This window comes from Phyllobates terribilis, unplaced genomic scaffold (genome assembly GCF_046119375.1).
Source record: "Phyllobates terribilis strain yellow unplaced genomic scaffold, ASM4611937v1 Scaffold_4__5_contigs__length_816908805, whole genome shotgun sequence".
NCBI classification, from domain to species: Eukaryota; Metazoa; Chordata; class Amphibia; order Anura; family Dendrobatidae; genus Phyllobates; species Phyllobates terribilis.
In genome coordinates, this window is record NW_027362764.1 from 6,355,721 (window position 1) to 6,369,113 (window position 13,393).

A 13,393-nucleotide genomic window follows, 5' to 3' on the forward strand; every position below is an offset into this window, starting at 1 on the left:
GCAGTCCCCTCTCTTCTGTGTTGGGGCCACACTGTGTCTGCAGTCCCCCCTCTTCTGTGTTGGGGCCACACTGTGTCTGCAGTCCCCCCTCTTCTGTGTTGGGGCCACACTGTGTCTGCAGTCCCCCCTCTTCTGTGTTGGGGCCACACTGTGTCTGCAGTCCCCCCTCTCTTCTGTGTTGGGGCCACACTGTGTCTGCAGTCCTCCCTCTTCTGTGTTGGGGCCACACTGTGTCTGCAGTCCTCCCTCTTCTGTGTTGGGGCCACACTGTGTCTGCAGTCCCCCCTCTCTTCTGTGTTGGGGCCACACTGTGTCTGCAGTCCCCTCTCTTCTGTGTTGGGGCCACACTGTGTCTGCAGTCCCGCTCTCTTCTGTGTTGGGGCCACACTGTGTCTGCAGTCCCCCCTCTCTTCTGTGTTGGGGCCACACTGTGTCTGCAGTCCCCCCTCTCTTCTGTGTTGGGGCCACACTGTGTCTGCAGTCCCCCCTCTCTTCTGTGTTGGGGCCACACTGTGTCTGCAGTCCCCCCTCTCTTCTGTGTTGGGGCCACACTGTGTCTGCAGTCCCGCTCTCTTCTGTGTTGGGGCCACACTGTGTCTGCAGTCCCCGCTCTCTTCTGTGTTGGGGCCACACTGTGTCTGCAGTCCCGCTCTCTTCTGTGTTGGGCCACACTGTGTCTGCAGTCCCCTCTCTTCTGTGTTGGGGCCACACTGTGTCTGCAGTCCCCTCTCTTCTGTGTTGGGGCCACAGTGTCTGCAGTCCCCTCTATTCTGTGTTGGGGCCACACTGTGTCTGCAGTCCCCTCTCTTCTGTGTTGGGGCCACACTGTGTCTGCAGTCCCCCCTCTCTTCTGTGTTGGGGCCACACTGTGTCTGCAGTCCCCCTCTCTTCTGTGTTGGGGCCACACTGTGTCTGCAGTGCCCCCTCTCTTCTGTGTTGGGGCCACACTGTGTCTGCAGTCCCCCTTCTTCTGTGTTGGGGCCACACTGTGTCTGCAGTCCTCCCTCTTCTGTGTTGGGGCCACACTGTGTCTGCAGTCCCCTCTCTTCTGTGTTGGGGCCACACTGTGTCTGCAGTCCCCTCTCTTCTGTGTTGGGGCCACACTGTGTCTGCAGTCCCCCCTCTCTTCTGTGTTGGGGCCACACTGTGTCTGCAGTCCCCCTTCTTCTGTGTTGGGGCCACACTGTGTCTGCAGTCCCCTCTCTTCTGTGTTGGGCCCACACTGTGTCTGCAGTCCCCCCTCTTCTGTGTTGGGGCCACACTGTGTCTGCAGTCCCCCCTCTTCTGTGTTGGGGCCACACTGTGTCTGCAGTCCCGCTCTCTTCTGTGTTGGGGCCACACTGTGTCTGCAGTCCCCTCTCTTCTGTGTTGGGGCCACACTGTGTCTGCAGTCCTCCCTCTTGTGTGTTGGGGCCACACTGTGTCTGCAGTCCCCTCTCTTCTGTGTTGGGGCCACACTGTGTCTGCAGTCCCCCCTCTTCTGTGTTGGGGCCACACTGTGTCTGCAGTCCCCCCTCTTCTGTGTTGGGGCCACACTGTGTCTGCAGTCCCCCCTCTTCTGTGTTGGGGCCACACTGTGTCTGCAGTCCCCCCTCTCTTCTGTGTTGGGGCCACACTGTGTCTGCAGTCCCCTCTCTTCTGTGTTGGGGCCACACTATGTCTGCAGTCCCCCCTCTCTTCTGTGTTGGGGCCACACTGTGTCTGCAGTCCCCCCTCTCTTCTGTGTTGGGGCCACACTGTGTCTGCAGTGCCCCCTCTCTTCTGTGTTGGGGCCACACTGTGTCTGCAGTGCCCCCTCTCTTCTGTGTTGGGGCCACACTGTGTCTGCAGTCCCCTCTCTTCTGTGTTGGGGCCACACTGTGTCTGCAGTGCCCCCTCTCTTCTGTGTTGGGGCCACACTGTGTCTGCAGTCCCCTCTCTTCTGTGTTGGGGCCACACTGTGTCTGCAGTCCTCCCTCTTCTGTGTTGGGGCCACACTGTGTCTGCAGTCCTCCCTCTTCTGTGTTGGGGCCACACTGTGTCTGCAGTCCTCCCTCTTGTGTGTTGGGGCCACACTGTGTCTGCAGTCCCCTCTCTTGTGTGTTGGGGCCACACTGTGTCTGCAGTCCCCCCTCTTCTGTGTTGGGGCCACACTGTGTCTGCAGTCCCCCCTCTTCTGTGTTGGGGCCACACTGTGTCTGCAGTCCCCCCTCTTCTGTGTTGGGGCCACACTGTGTCTGCAGTCCCCCCTCTTCTGTGTTGGGGCCACACTGTGTCTGCAGTCCTCCCTCTTCTGTGTTGGGGCCACACTGTGTCTGCAGTCCCCCCTCTTCTGTGTTGGGGCCACACTGTGTCTGCAGTCCCCCCTCTTCTGTGTTGGGGCCACACTGTGTCTGCAGTCCTCCCTCTTCTGTGTTAGGGCCACACTGTGTCTGCAGTCCCCCCTCTCTTCTGTGTTGGGGCCACACTGTGTCTGCAGTCCCCCCTCTTCTGTGTTGGGGCCACACTGTGTCTGCAGTCCTCCCTCTTCTGTGTTAGGGCCACACTGTGTCTGCAGTCCCCCCTCTCTTCTGTGTTGGGGCCACACTGTGTCTGCAGTCCCGCTCTCTTCTGTGTTGGGGCCACACTGTGTCTGCAGTCCTCCCTCTTGTGTTGGGGCCACACTGTGTCTGCAGTCCCCCCTCTTCTGTGTTGGGGCCACACTGTGTCTGCAGTCCCCCCTCTCTTCTGTGTTGGAGGCCACACTGTGTCTGCAGTCCTCCCTCTTGTGTTGGGGCCACACTGTGTCTGCAGTCCTCCCTCTTCTGTGTTGGGGCCACACTGTGTCTGCAGTCCCCCCTCTTCTGTGTTGGGGCCACACTGTGTCTGCAGTCCCCCCTCTTCTGTGTTGGGGCCACACTGTGTCTGCAGTCCCCCCTCTTCTGTGTTGGGGCCACACTGTGTCTGCAGTCCCCCCTCTTCTGTGTTGGGGCCACACTGTGTCTGCAGTCCTCCCTCTTCTGTGTTGGGGCCACACTGTGTCTGCAGTCCCCCCTCTTCTGTGCTGGGGCCACACTGTGTCTGCAGTCCCCCCTCTCTTCTGTGTTGGGGCCACACTGTGTCTGCAGTCCCCCCTCTTCTGTGTTGGGGCCACACTGTGTCTGCAGTCCCCCCTCTTCTGTGTTGGGGCCACACTGTGTCTGCAGTCCTCCCTCTTCTGTGTTAGGGCCACACTGTGTCTGCAGTCCCCCCTCTCTTCTGTGTTGGGGCCACACTGTGTCTGCAGTCCCGCTCTCTTCTGTGTTGGGGCCACACTGTGTCTGCAGTCCTCCCTCTTGTGTTGGGGCCACACTGTGTCTGCAGTCCCCCCTCTTCTGTGTTGGGGCCACACTGTGTCTGCAGTCCCCCCTCTTGTGTTGGAGGCCACACTGTGTCTGCAGTCCTCCCTCTTGTGTTGGAGGCCACACTGTGTCTGCAGTCCTCCCTCTTCTGTGTTGGGGGCCACACTGTGTCTGCAGTCCTCCCTCTTCTGTGTTGGGGCCACACTGTGTCTGCAGTCCCCCCTCTCTTCTGTGTTGGGGCCACACTGTGTCTGCAGTCCCCCCTCTCTTCTGTGTTGGGGCCACACTGTGTCTGCAGTCCTCCCTCTTGTGTTGGGGCCACACTGTGTCTGCAGTCCCCTCTCTTCTGTGTTGGGGCCACACTGTGTCTGCAGTCCCCCCTCTTGTGTTGGAGGCCACACTGTGTCTGCAGTCCTCCCTCTTCTGTGTTGGGGCCACACTGTGTCTGCAGTCCTCCCTCTTGTGTTGGGGCCACACTGTGTCTGCAGTCCCCCCTCTTCTGTGTTGGGGCCACACTGTGTCTGCAGTCCCCCCTCTTGTGTTGGAGGCCACACTGTGTCTGCAGTCCTCCCTCTTGTGTTGGAGGCCACACTGTGTCTGCAGTCCTCCCTCTTCTGTGTTGGGGGCCACACTGTGTCTGCAGTCCTCCCTCTTCTGTGTTGGGGCCACACTGTGTCTGCAGTCCCCCCTCTCTTCTGTGTTGGGGCCACACTGTGTCTGCAGTCCCCCCTCTCTTCTGTGTTGGGGCCACACTGTGTCTGCAGTCCTCCCTCTTGTGTTGGGGCCACACTGTGTCTGCAGTCCCCTCTCTTCTGTGTTGGGGCCACACTGTGTCTGCAGTCCTCCCTCTTCTGTGTTGGGGCCACACTGTGTCTGCAGTCCCCTCTCTTCTGTGTTGGGGCCACACTGTGTCTGCAGTCCTCCCTCTTCTGTGTTGGGGCCACACTGTGTCTGCAGTCCCCTCTCTTCTGTGTTGGGGCCACACTGTGTCTGCAGTCCCCTCTCTTCTGTGTTGGGGCCACACTGTGTCTGCAGTCCCCTCTCTTCTGTGTTGGGGCCACACTGTGTCTGCAGTCCCCTCTCTTCTGTGTTGGGGCCACACTGTGTCTGCAGTCCCCCCTCTCTTTTGTGTTGGGGCCACAGTGTCTGCAGTCCCCTCTCTTCTGTGTTGGGGCCACACTGTGTCTGCAGTCCCGCTCTCTTCTGTGTTGGGGCCACACTGTGTCTGCAGTCCCCCCTCTCTTCTGTGTTGGGGCCACACTGTGTCTGCAGTCCCCTCTCTTCTGTGTTGGGGCCACACTGTGTCTGCAGTCCCCTCTCTTCTGTGTTGGGGCCACACTGTGTCTGCAGTCCCCTCTCTTCTGTGTTGGGGCCACACTGTGTCTGCAGTCCCCTCTCTTCTGTGTTGGGGCCACACTGTGTCTGCAGTCCCCACTCTCTTCTGTGTTGGGGCCACACTGTGTCTGCAGTCCCCCCTCTTCTGTGTTGGGGCCACACTGTGTCTGCAGTCCCCTCTCTTCTGTGTTGGGCCCACACTGTGTCTGCAGTCCCCCCTCTTCTGTGTTGGGGCCACACTGTGTCTGCAGTCCCGCTCTCTTCTGTGTTGGGGCCACACTGTGTCTGCAGTCCCCTCTCTTCTGTGTTGGGCCCACACTGTGTCTGCAGTCCCCCCTCTTCTGTGTTGGGGCCACACTGTGTCTGCAGTCCCTCCTCTCTTCTGTGTTGGGGCCACACTGTGTCTCCAGTCCTCCCTCTTCTGTGTTGGGGCCACACTGTGTCTGCAGTCCCCTCTCTTCTGTGTTGGGCCCACACTGTGTCTGCAGTCCCCCCTCTTCTGTGTTGGGGCCACACTGTGTCTGCAGTCCCCCCTCTTCTGTGCTGGGGCCACACTGTGTCTGCAGTCCCCCCTCTCTTCTGTGTTGGGGCCACACTGTGTCTGCAGTCCCCCCTCTTCTGTGCTGGGGCCACACTGTGTCTGCAGTCCCCCCTCTCTTCTGTGTTGGGGCCACACTGTGTCTGCAGTCCCTCCTCTCTTCTGTGTTGGGGCCACACTGTGTCTCCAGTCCTCCCTCTTCTGTGTTGGGGCCACACTGTGTCTGCAGTCCCGCTCTCTTCTGTGTTGGGGCCACACTGTGTCTGCAGTCCCCTCTCTTCTGTGTTGGGGCCACACTGTGTCTGCAGTCCCCCCTCTCTTCTGTGTTGGGGCCACACTGTGTCTGCAGTCCCCTCTCTTCTGTGTTGGGGCCACACTGTGTCTGCAGTCCCCTCTCTTCTGTGTTGGGGCCACACTGTGTCTGCAGTCCCCCCTCTCTTCTGTGTTGGGGCCACACTGTGTCTGCAGTCCCCCTCTCTTCTGTGTTGGGGCCACACTGTGTCTGCAGTGCCCCCTCTCTTCTGTGTTGGGGCCACACTGTGTCTGCAGTCCCCCTTCTTCTGTGTTGGGGCCACACTGTGTCTGCAGTCCCCTCTCTTCTGTGTTGGGGCCACACTGTGTCTGCAGTCCCCTCTCTTCTGTGTTGGGGCCACACTGTGTCTGCAGTCCCCCTCTCTTCTGTGTTGGGGCCACACTGTGTCTGCAGTCCCCCCTCTCTTCTGTGTTGGGGCCACACTGTGTCTGCAGTCCCCCTTCTTCTGTGTTGGGGCCACACTGTGTCTGCAGTCCCCTCTCTTCTGTGTTGGGCCCACACTGTGTCTGCAGTCCCCCCTCTTCTGTGTTGGGGCCACACTGTGTCTGCAGTCCCCCCTCTTCTGTGTTGGGGCCACACTGTGTCTGCAGTCCCGCTCTCTTCTGTGTTGGGGCCACACTGTGTCTGCAGTCCCCTCTCTTCTGTGTTGGGGCCACACTGTGTCTGCAGTCCTCCCTCTTGTGTGTTGGGGCCACACTGTGTCTGCAGTCCCCTCTCTTCTGTGTTGGGGCCACACTGTGTCTGCAGTCCCCCCTCTTCTGTGTTGGGGCCACACTGTGTCTGCAGTCCCCCCTCTTCTGTGTTGGGGCCACACTGTGTCTGCAGTCCCCCCTCTTCTGTGTTGGGGCCACACTGTGTCTGCAGTCCCCCCTCTCTTCTGTGTTGGGGCCACACTGTGTCTGCAGTCCCCTCTCTTCTGTGTTGGGGCCACACTGTGTCTGCAGTCCCCCCTCTCTTCTGTGTTGGGGCCACACTGTGTCTGCAGTCCCCCCTCTCTTCTGTGTTGGGGCCACACTGTGTCTGCAGTGCCCCCTCTCTTCTGTGTTGGGGCCACACTGTGTCTGCAGTGCCCCCTCTCTTCTGTGTTGGGGCCACACTGTGTCTGCAGTCCCCTCTCTTCTGTGTTGGGGCCACACTGTGTCTGCAGTACCCCCTCTCTTCTGTGTTGGGGCCACACTGTGTCTGCAGTACCCCCTCTCTTCTGTGTTGGGGCCACACTGTGTCTGCAGTACCCCCTCTCTTCTGTGTTGGGGCCACACTGTGTCTGCAGTCCCCTCTCTTCTGTGTTGGGGCCACACTGTGTCTGCAGTCCTCCCTCTTCTGTGTTGGGGCCACACTGTGTCTGCAGTCCTCCCTCTTCTGTGTTGGGGCCACACTGTGTCTGCAGTCCTCCCTCTTGTGTGTTGGGGCCACACTGTGTCTGCAGTCCCCTCTCTTGTGTGTTGGGGCCACACTGTGTCTGCAGTCCCCCCTCTTCTGTGTTGGGGCCACACTGTGTCTGCAGTCCCCCCTCTTCTGTGTTGGGGCCACACTGTGTCTGCAGTCCCCCCTCTTCTGTGTTGGGGCCACACTGTGTCTGCAGTCCCCCCTCTTCTGTGTTGGGGCCACACTGTGTCTGCAGTCCCCCCTCTTCTGTGTTGGGGCCACACTGTGTCTGCAGTCCCCCCTCTTCTGTGTTGGGGCCACACTGTGTCTGCAGTCCCCCCTCTTCTGTGTTGGGGCCACACTGTGTCTGCAGTCCTCCCTCTTCTGTGTTAGGGCCACACTGTGTCTGCAGTCCCCCCTCTCTTCTGTGTTGGGCCACACTGTGTCTGCAGTCCCCCCTCTTCTGTGTTGGGGCCACACTGTGTCTGCAGTCCTCCCTCTTCTGTGTTAGGGCCACACTGTGTCTGCAGTCCCCCCTCTCTTCTGTGTTGGGGCCACACTGTGTCTGCAGTCCTGCTCTCTTCTGTGTTGGGGCCACACTGTGTCTGCAGTCCTCCCTCTTGTGTTGGGGCCACACTGTGTCTGCAGTCCCCCCTCTTCTGTGTTGGGGCCACACTGTGTCTGCAGTCCCCCCTCTCTTCTGTGTTGGAGGCCACACTGTGTCTGCAGTCCTCCCTCTTGTGTTGGGGCCACACTGTGTCTGCAGTCCCCCCTCTTCTGTGCTGGGGCCACACTGTGTCTGCAGTCCCCCCTCTCTTCTGTGTTGGGGCCACACTGTGTCTGCAGTCCCCCCTCTTCTGTGTTGGGGCCACACTGTGTCTGCAGTCCTCCCTCTTGTGTGTTGGGGCCACACTGTGTCTGCAGTCCCCTCTCTTCTGTGTTGGGGCCACACTGTGTCTGCAGTCCCCCCTCTTCTGTGTTGGGGCCACACTGTGTCTGCAGTCCCCCCTCTTCTGTGTTGGGGCCACACTGTGTCTGCAGTCCCCCCTCTTCTGTGTTGGGGCCACACTGTGTCTGCAGTCCCCCCTCTCTTCTGTGTTGGGGCCACACTGTGTCTGCAGTCCCCTCTCTTCTGTGTTGGGGCCACACTGTGTCTGCAGTCCCCCCTCTCTTCTGTGTTGGGGCCACACTGTGTCTGCAGTCCCCCCTCTCTTCTGTGTTGGGGCCACACTGTGTCTGCAGTGCCCCCTCTCTTCTGTGTTGGGGCCACACTGTGTCTGCAGTGCCCCCTCTCTTCTGTGTTGGGGCCACACTGTGTCTGCAGTCCCCTCTCTTCTGTGTTGGGGCCACACTGTGTCTGCAGTACCCCCTCTCTTCTGTGTTGGGGCCACACTGTGTCTGCAGTACCCCCTCTCTTCTGTGTTGGGGCCACACTGTGTCTGCAGTACCCCCTCTCTTCTGTGTTGGGGCCACACTGTGTCTGCAGTCCCCTCTCTTCTGTGTTGGGGCCACACTGTGTCTGCAGTCCTCCCTCTTCTGTGTTGGGGCCACACTGTGTCTGCAGTCCTCCCTCTTCTGTGTTGGGGCCACACTGTGTCTGCAGTCCTCCCTCTTGTGTGTTGGGGCCACACTGTGTCTGCAGTCCCCTCTCTTGTGTGTTGGGGCCACACTGTGTCTGCAGTCCCCCCTCTTCTGTGTTGGGGCCACACTGTGTCTGCAGTCCCCCCTCTTCTGTGTTGGGGCCACACTGTGTCTGCAGTCCCCCCTCTTCTGTGTTGGGGCCACACTGTGTCTGCAGTCCCCCCTCTTCTGTGTTGGGGCCACACTGTGTCTGCAGTCCCCCCTCTTCTGTGTTGGGGCCACACTGTGTCTGCAGTCCCCCCTCTTCTGTGTTGGGGCCACACTGTGTCTGCAGTCCCCCCTCTTCTGTGTTGGGGCCACACTGTGTCTGCAGTCCTCCCTCTTCTGTGTTAGGGCCACACTGTGTCTGCAGTCCCCCCTCTCTTCTGTGTTGGGCCACACTGTGTCTGCAGTCCCCCCTCTTCTGTGTTGGGGCCACACTGTGTCTGCAGTCCTCCCTCTTCTGTGTTAGGGCCACACTGTGTCTGCAGTCCCCCCTCTCTTCTGTGTTGGGGCCACACTGTGTCTGCAGTCCTGCTCTCTTCTGTGTTGGGGCCACACTGTGTCTGCAGTCCTCCCTCTTGTGTTGGGGCCACACTGTGTCTGCAGTCCCCCCTCTTCTGTGTTGGGGCCACACTGTGTCTGCAGTCCCCCCTCTCTTCTGTGTTGGAGGCCACACTGTGTCTGCAGTCCTCCCTCTTGTGTTGGGGCCACACTGTGTCTGCAGTCCCCCCTCTTCTGTGCTGGGGCCACACTGTGTCTGCAGTCCCCCCTCTCTTCTGTGTTGGGGCCACACTGTGTCTGCAGTCCCCCCTCTTCTGTGTTGGGGCCACACTGTGTCTGCAGTCCCCCCTCTTCTGTGTTGGGGCCACACTGTGTCTGCAGTCCCCCCTCTTCTGTGTTGGGGCCACACTGTGTCTGCAGTCCCCCCTCTTCTGTGTTGGGGCCACACTGTGTCTGCAGTCCTCCCTCTTCTGTGTTAGGGCCACACTGTGTCTGCAGTCCCCCCTCTCTTCTGTGTTGGGGCCACACTGTGTCTGCAGTCCCGCTCTCTTCTGTGTTGGGGCCACACTGTGTCTGCAGTCCTCCCTCTTGTGTTGGGGCCACACTGTGTCTGCAGTCCCCCCTCTTCTGTGTTGGGGCCACACTGTGTCTGCAGTCCCCCCTCTTGTGTTGGAGGCCACACTGTGTCTGCAGTCCTCCCTCTTCTGTGTTGGGGGCCACACTGTGTCTGCAGTCCTCCCTCTTCTGTGTTGGGGCCACACTGTGTCTGCAGTCCCCCCTCTCTTCCGTGTTGGGGCCACACTGTGTCTGCAGTCCCCCCTCTCTTCTGTGTTGGGGCCACACTGTGTCTGCAGTCCTCCCTCTTGTGTTGGGGCCACACTGTGTCTGCAGTCCCCTCTCTTCTGTGTTGGGGCCACACTGTGTCTGCAGTCCTCCCTCTTCTGTGTTGGGGCCACACTGTGTCTGCAGTCCTCCCTCTTGTGTTGGGGCCACACTGTGTCTGCAGTCCCCCCTCTTCTGTGTTGGGGCCACACTGTGTCTGCAGTCCCCCCTCTTGTGTTGGAGGCCACACTGTGTCTGCAGTCCTCCCTCTTGTGTTGGAGGCCACACTGTGTCTGCAGTCCTCCCTCTTCTGTGTTGGGGGCCACACTGTGTCTGCAGTCCTCCCTCTTCTGTGTTGGGGCCACACTGTGTCTGCAGTCCCCCCTCTCTTCTGTGTTGGGGCCACACTGTGTCTGCAGTCCCCCCTCTCTTCTGTGTTGGGGCCACACTGTGTCTGCAGTCCTCCCTCTTGTGTTGGGGCCACACTGTGTCTGCAGTCCCCTCTCTTCTGTGTTGGGGCCACACTGTGTCTGCAGTCCTCCCTCTTCTGTGTTGGGGCCACACTGTGTCTGCAGTCCCCTCTCTTCTGTGTTGGGGCCACACTGTGTCTGCAGTCCCCCCTCTTCTGTGTTGGGGCCACACTGTGTCTGCAGTCCCCTCTCTTCTGTGTTGGGGCCACACTGTGTCTGCAGTCCCCTCTCTTCTGTGTTGGGGCCACACTGTGTCTGCAGTCCTCCCTCTTGTGTTGGGGCCACACTGTGTCTGCAGTCCTCCCTCTTCTGTGTTGGGGCCACACTGTGTCTGCAGTCCTCCCTCTTCTGTGTTGGGGCCACACTGTGTCTGCAGTCCTCCCTCTTCTGTGTTGGGGCCACACTGTGTCTGCAGTCCTCCCTCTTCTGTGTTGGGGCCACACTGTGTCTGCAGTCCCCTCTCTTCTGTGTTGGGGCCACACTGTGTCTGCAGTCCTCCCTCTTCTGTGTTGGGGCCACACTGTGTCTGCAGTCCTCCCTCTTGTGTTGGGGCCACACTGTGTCTGCAGTCCTCCCTCTTCTGTGTTGGGGCCACACTGTGTCTGCAGTCCTCCCTCTTCTGTGTTGGGGCCACACTGTGTCTGCAGGCCCCCATCTTCTGACGGCGCCCCCTGTGGGCAGTGCCCAGATTAGCGCTCTCCCTGCAGCCCACAATTGAATGCAGCAGTAATGACCCCATTAACCTCTCGTTCCCCGGCATTCTTTTTCTTTCCGTGGAGGTGCGTGTACCCGACGGTGTGTGGTGGTGACTTACCACGGGGTCGCAGCGCTCAACGACGGCCGTCTCGGCCGGGATACATCTCATCCTGCTGGCGAAGCGAAGTGTGGAGAGCTGAGAAAACGAGAGGACGGTGATATCGGATCATTAGTGATGACGGGGGAAGGGACGGATACCGTGTGGTCAGGGGGCGCACACCGCTCTCTGCGGACACGTCACATCCTTCCCTGAGCCGGTCACATCCCCGGCACACTCACCGTCTCCTCGATCTGAGCCGCCTCGCCGTAGACATTCGCCACCAGGACGGTGATGCAGTTCCCTCCTAGAAATCAGGGAAACAAGATGAGGACTGTGGGGAACCCCCGCCTCTACGTGACCTGACTGTGGGGGACCCCCGCCTCTATGCGACCTGACTGTGGGGGACCCCCGTCTCTACACGACCTGACTGTGGGGGACCCCTGCCTCTACGCGACCTGACTGTGGGGGACCCCCGCCTCTACGCGACCTGACTGTGGGGGACCCCCGCCTCTACGCGACCTGACTGTCACGATATATATATATCCAACTGAACTAACAGTCCTTCTGAGGACTAATCCAGCTGCATATATTACTGGTGATAGCAGGAGTTAGGCAGGGAGGGTTTGTGGACAGTGTATACAGCACAATAGGGTCCATTGCACGTTCTGTCTGCTGCTCTTACAGATATCCATAGCCCTACATATCAGGGCTGTATAGTGGAAGCAGAGAAACTTGTCTATCATCTCAGGTGATCCCACATTAATGCGGTAATAATCGTGACATTTTTTTGGAGCGTGCCAAATATTACACTCCACTTAAAGTCTGCCAGTTGTGTGTTGTTCAACCTATTCACACTTAGTAACTGACCAATACCACATCTATAAGGCCACCTCCTAAAACCGTGGTGATCAGACGTGATCCTATATTACTGTGGTAATAATACAGAATATTTTGGGAGCAGGCCAGATATTACACTCCATTTAAAGTCTGCCAGTTGTGTGTTCAAACTCATTCACACTTGGTCGCTGACAAATAGCATACCTGTGAACAACATTGTCAGAGTGTTACGCCATTTTTACGAACTGACAATAAAACATACAAAAACAAAGCTAAAATGGATTTTCATAGAAGAAATGTTAAGAAACATTCTTTGCAGGGTCATGACTTGTATATAAGCCCAAATAAATAAATAAATAAAGGTATGGACTGTGGAAGAGATTTATGCGACCAGAATGAACACTCATCTGTAGCTGGTGATCATACCACCTAGCAGCACCTGTCCCTATTGTAAATGCATCTAACAGCATTATCAATAAGGAAGAGAATAGATTTGTATCTTTTTTGGGCAGCACCAGCAGCACGCAGTATAAGACAATAATACCTGTCTGGATCGGTGTAATACGCTATCCATACTGCGATACCTCACCCGTAAAAGAATTTCAGATAAGACAGGTAATATTCTAAAAGATGGAATCTAATTGAATTGTCCTTCCCATTATTAGGGAGTGGGTCTCCTATACTGTTATTGCATAAGCAGCAATTTCAAGGGCTGTCAAAAATTAGGACGAACTCTAATACACATTTGAAAAGACATAAAAAAAAACACAACACTATAAAAGCACAGTAGGATCTTTAGTATAAAAACCAGGCTCGCCAATGTACAATGTAACCTCTTAATCCTTGCAAGCTTCAACGAAATGTTCACAAGGTAGACAGCAGTGGTGGTCGGTCTCCTAGATAACGAGCTAACTCCTTCATGATGATATAGGCCACCATCTCCTTAGCTTGCTGGTACTTTTCTGTGGGAATGAGCTTGTCTCCAACCAGCCAGGAATATCCAGTGAATGGCACGCCACGGTTTGGTATTAGCACCCAGTACCAGAAACGAAGCCATCCACAATTTCCATATCTCAGTAGTTTTATTTGGTAGACTGAGTGGCTGCCCAAACATTAGTTTCTCACAAAGGAGCTGAAGACACTGAGTGGCAGTAGGTGCAAGTTTCTCCAGCATGACCTGTTAGTTATTGTTAGATATCAGAGGGAGAACAGAATTGGGCTTTGCCAAGGTGCCAGATTGCATCTTAAGTATTATAGATTGCTGGTACCAGTCCGCAGTAAAAAAGCAGCCATAAAGTGTCCGGGAACCTTCACACAGACTTTTCTTAGCCAGGGTTGCTTCTCGGTGAGAGCTGTATTTCACCACAGCCATATTCTTTAGGTCAATAAAAGGACTGGCATAGAGGGAAACCATATCTAATCCGGCTGTCATTTCTCCCAGGAAGTCCTCTAACGCAGCTTGTTCCATAAGCAATGCATGCAGAGAAGCGGGAT

General features: G+C 57.6%; 1 protein-coding gene across 2 annotated transcripts in view; it reads right to left on the bottom strand.

Moving 5' to 3' along the window:
• KIF9 (kinesin family member 9) overlaps window positions 1-13,393 on the bottom strand; it is a 74,445-nt gene that overhangs the window by 19,415 nt on the left and 41,637 nt on the right. For both annotated transcript variants that reach the window (XM_073677101.1, XM_073677099.1), the window contains 2 exons: window positions 11,302-11,366; window positions 11,081-11,158 (listed from right to left, as the gene is read on the bottom strand). In XM_073677101.1, coding sequence (XP_073533202.1) covers window positions 11,081-11,158; window positions 11,302-11,366 — 143 coding nt within the window. The remainder of the gene's footprint in view (window positions 1-11,080; window positions 11,159-11,301; window positions 11,367-13,393) is intronic.